The 9,438-nt window shown below is 40.9% G+C and overlaps 2 protein-coding genes across 11 annotated transcripts in view; one reads left to right on the top strand and one right to left on the bottom strand.

Annotated features, from left to right (window-relative positions):
• Positions 1–3,612, top strand: part of LOC118339724 (dynamin-1-like protein) — a 12,922-nt gene extending 9,310 nt beyond the window's left edge. For both annotated transcript variants that reach the window (XM_035677441.1, XM_035677431.1), the window contains 4 exons: positions 1,370–1,501; positions 1,605–1,714; positions 2,373–2,532; positions 2,638–3,612. In XM_035677441.1, coding sequence (XP_035533334.1) covers positions 1,370–1,501; positions 1,605–1,714; positions 2,373–2,532; positions 2,638–2,694 — 459 coding nt within the window. In that variant the 3' untranslated portion in view covers positions 2,695–3,612. The remainder of the gene's footprint in view (positions 1–1,369; positions 1,502–1,604; positions 1,715–2,372; positions 2,533–2,637) is intronic.
• An 83-nt stretch (positions 3,613–3,695) lies between these two features.
• The window catches only part of tnnt2e (troponin T2e, cardiac), a 15,005-nt gene continuing 9,262 nt past the window's right edge, over positions 3,696–9,438 (bottom strand). For 8 of the 9 annotated variants that reach the window (XM_035677452.1, XM_035677465.1, XM_035677473.1 and 5 more), the window contains 5 exons: positions 8,926–9,039; positions 8,461–8,573; positions 8,189–8,279; positions 7,349–7,389; positions 3,696–3,870 (listed from right to left, as the gene is read on the bottom strand). In XM_035677452.1, coding sequence (XP_035533345.1) covers positions 3,831–3,870; positions 7,349–7,389; positions 8,189–8,279; positions 8,461–8,573; positions 8,926–9,039 — 399 coding nt within the window. In that variant the 3' untranslated portion in view covers positions 3,696–3,830. Of the gene's footprint in view, positions 3,871–5,993; positions 6,032–7,348; positions 7,390–8,188; positions 8,280–8,460; positions 8,574–8,925; positions 9,040–9,438 lie in introns of all 9 variants that reach the window. The other variant, XM_035677458.1, reaches the window with a different exon arrangement.

Below are 9,438 nucleotides of genomic sequence, written 5' to 3'. Positions count from 1 at the left end.
TGGATGATGGGATGATGGCAGGCTAAGGCATGCACTCGATCTCTGGGTCTGCTGATGCCAGAATGCCTCTGCGCTCTCCCTCAGCCTGTGTGGACTTGCACTAACAACTGTTGTGTTTTCTGCAGAGTCTGTTTCCCCAAAGTTGGTTCACCTGTTTCACAGAAAATGCCTTCCTCTCCCTCTCTTTCCTTTCCCAACCTCTTAACACTTCAGTTGCCCTGGATTTCTTAGTACTTGGTTTTAAGGAACTGTGTCATAGTGGAAATTCTACCACTTTGCACCATCTATCCAAGCTTGTTTGGTCTGTAAGTGCATATGTTAGGTTAATGTCAGCCAGTCCGTTGCTCTGTCCACCACTTTAATCCAGACTGAAATATCTTAACAACTATTCAATGATATTACAGACATTCTTAATCCCTAGACGATAAAGGCCACTTACTTTGGTGACCCCCCTAACTATTGTTGTTCCCCTCAAGATGAATTATAATCAGTGAAAGGTCCAGTGTGTAGTGTCTTCCAAGCGCAAAGAAGAAACATGCGAAAAATCTAGTGCCAGTGTTTGGTTTGTCCCTTCTGGGCTACTGTAGGAAAATGTCGGTCCCATGGAAGGCGACCCGCGCCATCTGTAGAAAGTTAATTCTAAATAATTCTTAATTCTAAAAAGGTTAAAAAACAACAACGTATTTTCAGTTTATTATACACTAATGAAAACATGCATATTATATTCCATGTCTGCCATTAGATCTTAAATGTTACACACTGGACCTTTAACCTTTCATATAGCACCATTTCAGTTTGTCCACCACTCACCCTCAGAGCTAATGACACCCTCATCAGCCTAAACTGTACTTTGTGTTTAATGCTAATTAGCACATGTTAGCTTAATAATATGCTAAACTAAGCTAGTTAAACTTTACACATGCTTTACATCAGCATATTAGCATTTTCACTGCGAGCATGTTAGCATGCTGATGTTTGCATTTAGCTTAAAGCTTAAGCTGTGAAGTACAATCTCATGAAGCCGCTAGCATGGCTACAGACTGTAAGCCTTGTTGTTTGTTTTATTTACTGCATTGTGTTTTATCTTTAAATGGTTATTTCAGTTTCTTTCTCTGAGTGCAGTGGAGGTGCTCCCAAATTCTTTTCTCAATTTCCAAAACAAAAACATTGAATTGCTAGGTTTCATTTTGAACGTTGCTACAATCTCTTTTCGTGTACATGCCTGTTTTCACTCGTGCATATGAACCGGTCAAAGGTTATTATGCTACATACCCTAACCATCCTTTCCCTGTGAACCCTAATGGTGCTGCTCTAATAATTGTATTGGCCATGACCATCTATCATATTTCTTTTGTTCCTGGCTCCACAGGCCCCAGCAGCAGGGCCCCAGGGCGAGCAGGACGGCACAGGGAACTGGAGGGGGATGCTGAAGAAAGGAGAGGAAGCCCCCGGCTCCGGACCTGGAAGCCCCCTCAAAGGAGCTGTCAACCTACTTGATGTGGTACCTAAACATGAGCCCATTAAGCCCCGTTACGAAGACAGCATTATTTCTCAGTGAACAGTTGATTAAAACCTCGTCCCCCTTTTTTTTCCCTTCCCTCAAGCCTGTGCCGGTCGCCAGGAAGCTGTCATCACGTGAGCAGCGGGACTGTGAGGTCATCGAGCGCCTCATCAAGTCTTACTTCCTCATCGTCCGCAAGAACATCCAGGACAGGTAGGCCAGCTCGCTTCTCTTTAAAGGACAGGTCTGGTGATTTTCTGTATTTCATACTATCAACAAATCCCTTGGAATGACAAAACCATATTAATTGATCCCATATGTATCAAAGTCTGATATATCGTATTCCTCTGTGCCATAGTGCTCTTTTTGTTGTCCTGCTGTAAAGACACACTACTGCGCCAAATGTGTATTAATCCACAGTGGAAAATGGTCCCCAACAAATGTCCTATGTATGCCTTTTCATTAACATTTGCCAAAAACTACGTTTCCCAGTTGCTTTAGGAAATTAAAAGCCTTTTTAAAGGATGAAACTATAGATTTGGAAAGTGCTTGTAAAGATTTATGTCAGTAGGAACCAATGGGCTTGTAGCTGAGAGGAGTGATTTGATTCTTTTTTCCATCCTATCAAAGTGCATTTTTGCCATGTTGTTGGAGTGTAGGGCTCCACAGAGCTCAACAGGGATAAATATATTGTATTTAACTCATAGCTGCGTACTCCAACAGCGCAATACTTCGACCGGCACGGCCACCTTGTGGGTCAAACCCGAGCCCCTCCATCTGGGGGACCACACAATCACCAGGCCATCTTGCGTCCTTGTTCTCAACCATCTGTTCGGTCCGTTTCCTCTCTCCCTCCTTGTCTCCACCGCAGTGTGCCGAAGGCAGTGATGCACTTCCTGGTCAACCATGTGAAGGACAGCCTCCAGAGCGAGCTTGTTGGCCAGCTGTATAAATCTGGCCTCCTCAACGATCTGCTGACTGAATCGGAGGACATGGCCCAGCGGCGCAAGGAGGCCGCCGACATGCTACAGGTAACACACACCCACCTTGTAGCAGTGTCTAGTTTCCCCTGATGAATCGAGGTTCTTTTACCAGTCATTTCATTGGGGCTTTTTTGTTAAAAACCTTGTCGACAGGCGTTGCAGAAAGCCAGCCAGGTGATCGCTGAGATCAGGGAGACACATCTGTGGTGAAAAAGCCAACAAAGGGAGCTGAACCTGATCTGTTATCTCCTCCATCATGCCTGAAGGACCGACGCTCCATGCACTCATCATGTCTGAACATGACAGTTTGGATTTGCAACCATGAAAATGCACTGTTCTGATCCCTGCTCAAATGTACTGTAAGGTATCATATAAGCTCACCTGAACGTTAACGTTCATTGAAGTTGTTTATTTAAAATGCTTGGTGTTGTTGAGTATAGGAAAATGCACTGCCTCTGTTTGCTAATGTTAGAGGTAAGATTTTAGAGACTGTAGTTGCCACCCAGAGCTCGTGGAGGAATCGAGAGTGCAGCCAAAAGCAAAGTACTTTCCATATTTGACAGACAGTGGTTAACCAGACTGGAAATGGACTTTTGTGTGAAGTGGAAATGAAAGTTTTGATGTCATTTTGGAAGCTCCACAAAGAATTCTGCAAATGTTTTTGCCTCTAGGTTATAAAAACAAAAATCAAAAAATATTATTCATCTCCTCACCTGCAACTTTTTCATTTAGAAGTAGCTGTCATGTGTCAGAAACCATGAAACCTCAGAAGTCATAGCAGCAGGGATTGGTTCGTTAAATTTAAAATACGTGAGTTGGTCCTGACTCGCAGCAGATGTTAGTCCTCTTACCTGTGTATATACTCCATCACTTTATTTTTTTGCACTGTTGTCACCACACTGTACTTTATAGAAAAGTCCATCTTGACACTGTATTGCCATCAAAATCTTTATTTATTAACGTGTTATTTAAGTGTGTGGATAACGTAATGAGCACTATTGCAGCTTGCTGCGGTAGGTCATTTAATCATGTTTACATATCGCTGCCTACATGTGAAATTTATGGTGCACTGTGGTTCTGTGTATGGTTCCCAAAAGAATAAATAGAGCTATTTTATTGCCAATTGAACAATTTGGATTCATTTGCTTTGAAGCTGTTAAACTGACAGAGACAACGGAGATTGGTAGAAAGTAAGAAGAAATAGCCATTAGTTTCAAACTTAAACAAGTCTTTATTGCCTATGTCTAATACCAGCTGTTGCAGGTGCTGTTTTATTGTTAACGTGTACATTATGTCAATACTGCGGCTCATTTTCAGACGAAGTACTCCTGCTGACGGGGTTGTGTCTATCTCACCCTGCCCTTGGCCTTGCCTCTTCCTTTGGCGCTGTGGAAACAAAAATCAGTTAACAGGCTTACTGTGTGCAAGCACAAATTCATATTTATTAAGCCGATCGTTCCGCCTTCATTTACTCTGGGTATCATTTGACAGTCATGGCGAAGCAGAATGGAGGCCAGAATGGTTCAAATTTAAATAATTTAGTAAAATAATGATATGAATAAATACATTTTAAATTAATAACCGTATAATTGTGAAATGATCCGACACAAACTCAGTTCATCAATATGAACTCTTCTCATCCGTTCATTCTTGTGATTGGCCGCTCATTTAGACCAAAGCATCACACAACTGGCTCTGATCACACAATGCAATAAAGTTCTGTTATTAAAAGAAGCAGGATGAAATACAGTTCATAATAATGAGCTGAGTCTAATGGTTATATTAGATATTTTGTCTGTAGTTAACATATGTTAATTTATTTTAAAATATTTTTTTAATTTCGAATGCTTTGGGTCATCAATTTAAATAGAAATCTTTCCAGAAAACTATTTAAACAAAGTTCTTGTACAGCAAAGTAAATATTACTTTAAGGCTTTTTAGAAAAACATGCTCATATTCCTCAGAATAAAGTATCAAAAAATTGTTAATCAGTAGCAAAACTCTGTCTCGAGTATGTTTTTCCACAAAATCCCTTTTTCATTTATCCAAACAAGCCAATGTCCTCAAATAGTTCATGTTAACAGGCTGCTGTACAAGAATGTTGCTTAAATAAAATTTTAATTTAAACAAATGTTCGATGCGAGCTTTGATACTTGTTGCTACGGATACGGTACATATTCTTGTCTGCATATATACAGAATTTAATTGTGGAACATATCGTCAGTGCACGTGCTCTGTACTTCCCCGTGTGCTGTAGTATTGATTAGGAAAATGAAATTAGGTATGGAAGAGAGTGAACTGGAGTAAAGCGATGAAAAGGATGGAAGAGGCCAAAACACCAGAGTGTCATGCTATTAGAAAAGGGCAAAGCACTCGATTTCACACAGCTGGCAAATGATGATTGTGTCCTCTGAGCAGCAGCCTTACCTTTGATATGCTGCCTTTGTTCTCTTTTGCACCTTTGCCCATAAGATCTGATACATCCACTTTTATTCTACCAGATATTTGACTTAAAAAGCAGACTGTAGACACTTACCCGCTTATTCAACACAGACGTCCCACTTTCTGCCCTTAAAACGTTGACATACATAACTTCTGAAGAGACTTTATTTTATCCAAGAGGTTCGGTTCAGATAGGTTTACATTTTAAAATTTGTAACTGATAATGTTACACAAAGCAGTTTAAAAAAACAACTAGCGAATATGTGGGACTTTGGGATGTTCGCTCAAACCACCACACTGCTTCTCTGTTTTACCATGTCAAAGCTCAAATATAGCTGTGGATCAGGAACACAATGTTTTCACAATGCCTGAATGAAGATGTAAAGAGGGATGTTGAGTAATGGGTGAATGGAGAAAACTTGCTAGATCAGTTAAGAGAATAAAATAAAAAATATTAAGCAGAGTAAGAAACCAGTACAGTATGGTGAAATCAAATACTGCATGCATGCCTTAAAATGGCAGACTGTCTGCTACTGAGTTGATCTTTTCCATGGCTGTCTGAAACAGGTAAAAAAATCATCTATATTTTACTTGTTTACAGCCATAGGAAGGTGAGATCTGCTCTGTACAAAGTTAGAACTATTTCTATGCTCACAACTCAAAGACTGCATCGCATGTCCCCACTTTATATTAAGCCGGATGATGTGAGCTTAAAAGGCCTTGGGGTGTAAGAGATAATGTAACACACTGACGATCTGTATATGGGGGTTTACATGAACAACTGTATTTTACGTAGAGGAGTTGGGCAAATAAAGGTTGTCTTTCAGAATGGAATAGGGCAGTGAAAGCTGTGTATCACATGCCAAATTAGTTTGAAAGAAAACACTTTATATCCTCAACGTTTCTCAACGAAATATATGATCTGACGCGACGTTTCCTGAGGCTCTTTAAATGAGGACCTAAACTCCGTCGACACTACATCAGGAGCTTTAAGGAACGCCAAAAATACTCCCAGCGCCGATATGAGCCACACCTCAAAGGCTGCTTCAAAGGTGGCTACTACTTACCTCTGGTGGTCCTGAACGCGAGCCAGGAGCTGATTGATCTGTGGGGGGGGACAAACATGAAGGACTGGCTAAGCACAGGGACAACAGCGGACACAGGCGGACACAAGCAGAGACAAAGACCGGACCGCGTGGTCCTACAGAAGAACTCAGCAGAGCAAGATATGTTCACCCCACATTCAAAGAAATGAATCTGCAGTTGGGGACTCACCTCTAGTCTGAGCTGATCATTAAACTAAATCCTGAAGGAAAGGCCACAGAATCTCAGAACTGAAATGTTTATCATCGTGTTTCAGTTGCGCTTGCGTCATTACAAGACAAACTGTCCCCTGCAGCTACAGATGAGGGAAGAGCTCTCCACCTCTGACAGAAAAATGCGAAATCAGATCAAATTATAGCTGTCAGAAGTTGGAAACAAAGTATGACAGCTGAAATGATGTTCTGGAGATACAGATCTTTTTTGGATCAGATTTTAAACAGTGCAACATTTCCAGATTATGTTTCATTAATATGTTTGTGGACTATTGTGGAATGTGTGCTTGTGGACTTTCAGACACAAGAAAGGAATTGTTCAACATTTTCGGAAAGATAATTTTAGCTTAGCATAAAGACTTGAAACAGGGGGAAACAGCTAGTCTGACCTGTCTGAAGGTAACAAAACCTGGCTTCCATCATCTCTAATGCTGCGTTCACGTCATATCATTCAGACAGTAACTATGAGCCTCGGAGATATTGGCTGCAAAGCTATCATAGCTGGAGGTTACAAGCCAATATTCACACTCATACAGTTGATTTAGCTAGAATAGAATTAGCAAATTCTGGCTATTTAAAAGATATGATTACAAGGCTAACAGTGGGGGTAATCATTTAGGAATAATGTCTGAATTAACAGAAAGTTTTACTGACATTGCATGAATGCTGCATGAATGCAGCATGAAGCTCATAAATACATGTTATATCTTGTTTGCTGGATTAATCTGGATTTTGTTACCTTGACAGAGTCAGGCTTGCTGTTTCCCCATTTCTAATTTTTATGCTAAAGTAAGATACCCGTGGCTGCTCGCCAAGGCCTTACATTTACCAGACAGCTACGAGAGTGGTATTGATCTTCTCATCTAACTCTCAGTAGGATACCTGACTTCTGGGACTTCTCTTACTGGATTAAACAAAACCATGTGGCAGCTTCTGCGGGTTTCTTCATCAACACACGCTACCAGTTTCACCTTCTGTTTGCGACTGTCGCTCAGACTTGTTCCCCCGCTCCACTGTCCAAGGCTCGGTCTGTGACCCTTCAACACACGGACTGCAAACCTACACAACAACCAAGAGGCTCACACTCCTCATTAACAGTTACTCACAACTTCTGCTGCTCATTGATTCGGCTCTGCAGTACATTGATCTGGAAGTCAAGTCACATTCATTTTAGATAGGCGCCCTCAGGACAACCTTGCACTTAAATGCACATACCGTTTCAGCTTTCGTATTCTGTGGCTTTTCAGGGCTGTAGGCTGTATGCCATGAATTTGCAATGTTGGTCATTATTATTTTATCCTGAGATTCAAAATAATATCGTCAATAAATCAGGTTAAGTAGTAAACATATTGTAGCTGATCTGAGGCACATGAGAGCATTTGCATTTCATTTTATTAAAAAAACAACTATTTGAAGAAAAGTTCAAATAATAGTAAGACAATGTGCAAAACATAGGAGTTTTCTTGCTGAGAGATAGAAAATAAGATTGATAACACTTGTGTCTACAGTAGCTTAGTTTAGCTTAGCATAAAGACTTGAAAAAGTTAGCCTGGCTCCATTCAAAGGTAACAGGTAACATGGGCCTACCAGCACCTGTAGAACTCACTACCTAACGTGTTATATTTGCTTGGACAGAGCCAGACCTCTTGTTTCCTGTGTTGTGCTGAGCTAAGCAGCTAACTAACTGCTAGCTGTAGCTTCATATTTGGGCTACCACACAGACATGAGAGTTGTATCGATCTAACTCTTAAAAAAAGAGTGTTTCCAAGAATGTCAACCTATAGTTATTGATTAAACCTTACACTGTTGTTGTAAAAGTAGGTAAGTTCTTCAAAAAGTGTGTATCGATGTTTGGAGGAAAAAAAAAAAAAAAAAGGTTTTCATTTCTTTGTTTTATCATTTCACGGAGTGATTGGCACATGAAAGCCCCGGGGCAAAGTACTTACATCATATTTCTGTCTCTTCAGTTGCTCGCTGAGGTCAAACTTCTCAGCCTCCAGAGTCATCAGCCACTGCCACAGCTCATTGGCCTTCTCCCTTTTGAGCAAAAAGAGGAGTATTTCAGAAACAGAAAACTAAAAGGCCATATCAAAACTCTACGATACAAGGAATGGAACGTTTATTCACAAACAAATCACCTGCATCAGACCGTAAATGTGGATATTAGCCTGTCTACAGATCTGTGAGCAATGACTACCAGTAAAAACAGTCTCCTTACTTCACTTTGTCCTCACTGAGATGGTCGATGTTGAGAGGCTTCCTCCTGTCTGCCAAGATCTTCTTTTTCTTCTCTCTCTCCGTCTGCTTCTTCGCTCCCCTCTTTCCGTCTTGCTGGATAGGAGAATCAATCCGAAGATGATGTGTTGAAAGAATACAAGAGAGAATGTGTCAAAGAGGCCACAAAGTCTGAAACTCTGATCCTGTTTCCTATTAATTCAAGAGCAAACACACATGCTGTATATAGATCATGGTAACAGTCTTCATCTTCTGTCACTCAGTCCCAGTGATGGTTTTGTGTTTCTCAGAATTAATGTGGAAATTAAACACCCATAGTTTAAAACCACAACACACAGGTGGAGATTTTACAATGTTATTGTTGGTACCCACAGCGCCGATCCTTCGCACAGCAGAATCAGTATATTCAGTAAACAGTTTTCATGTGCATCTCTGTGTGACAACTGACCCTTTGTTGGACGCCGCCATATTGCTGAGTCATGTTTGTCAGAGCCTTCTTCTTCTTGATGTCGTCATCCTGCTTCTTCCGTGCCTCCTCCATCTCCTTTCTCTCCTTTTCTTCCTGCGATACAGATTGCATGAGACAGTCACACACACACACCACCTGGGCACCTTGTCTCTACAACTGCTGAACCAATACTGACAAAATCTGTCGACTAATTACAGCCGTTACAGTGCAATAATATCATTCATTTGGGGTTGTGTTTCTGGCCACCTGGCAAATGTAAGTCCAATATTCACTCTCCTTTCAGCTCCGTCTTTGTTCTCCGCCAACTCCTGAGGGAAATATCTGCCTCTTTAGCTGTAACATTAAAGGACCAGTGTGTAGGATAAAGTGGTATCTAGCGGTGAAGATGCATATTGCAATCCACCTCCAAGCGTGTAGGAGAAACTACGGTAGCAATTCTTATTCTATTTTCAGGTGATTATACACTAATAAAAAAAACATCACTATGAATAT

Source organism: Morone saxatilis, unplaced genomic scaffold (genome assembly GCF_004916995.1).
Source record: "Morone saxatilis isolate NCDOM2014 unplaced genomic scaffold, NCSU_SB_2.0 Contig10, whole genome shotgun sequence".
Lineage (NCBI taxonomy): Eukaryota > Metazoa > Chordata > Actinopteri > Moronidae > Morone > Morone saxatilis.
The sequence above is the reverse complement of the archived record's forward strand: the minus strand, read 5'-3'. Positions and strand labels throughout refer to the sequence as shown.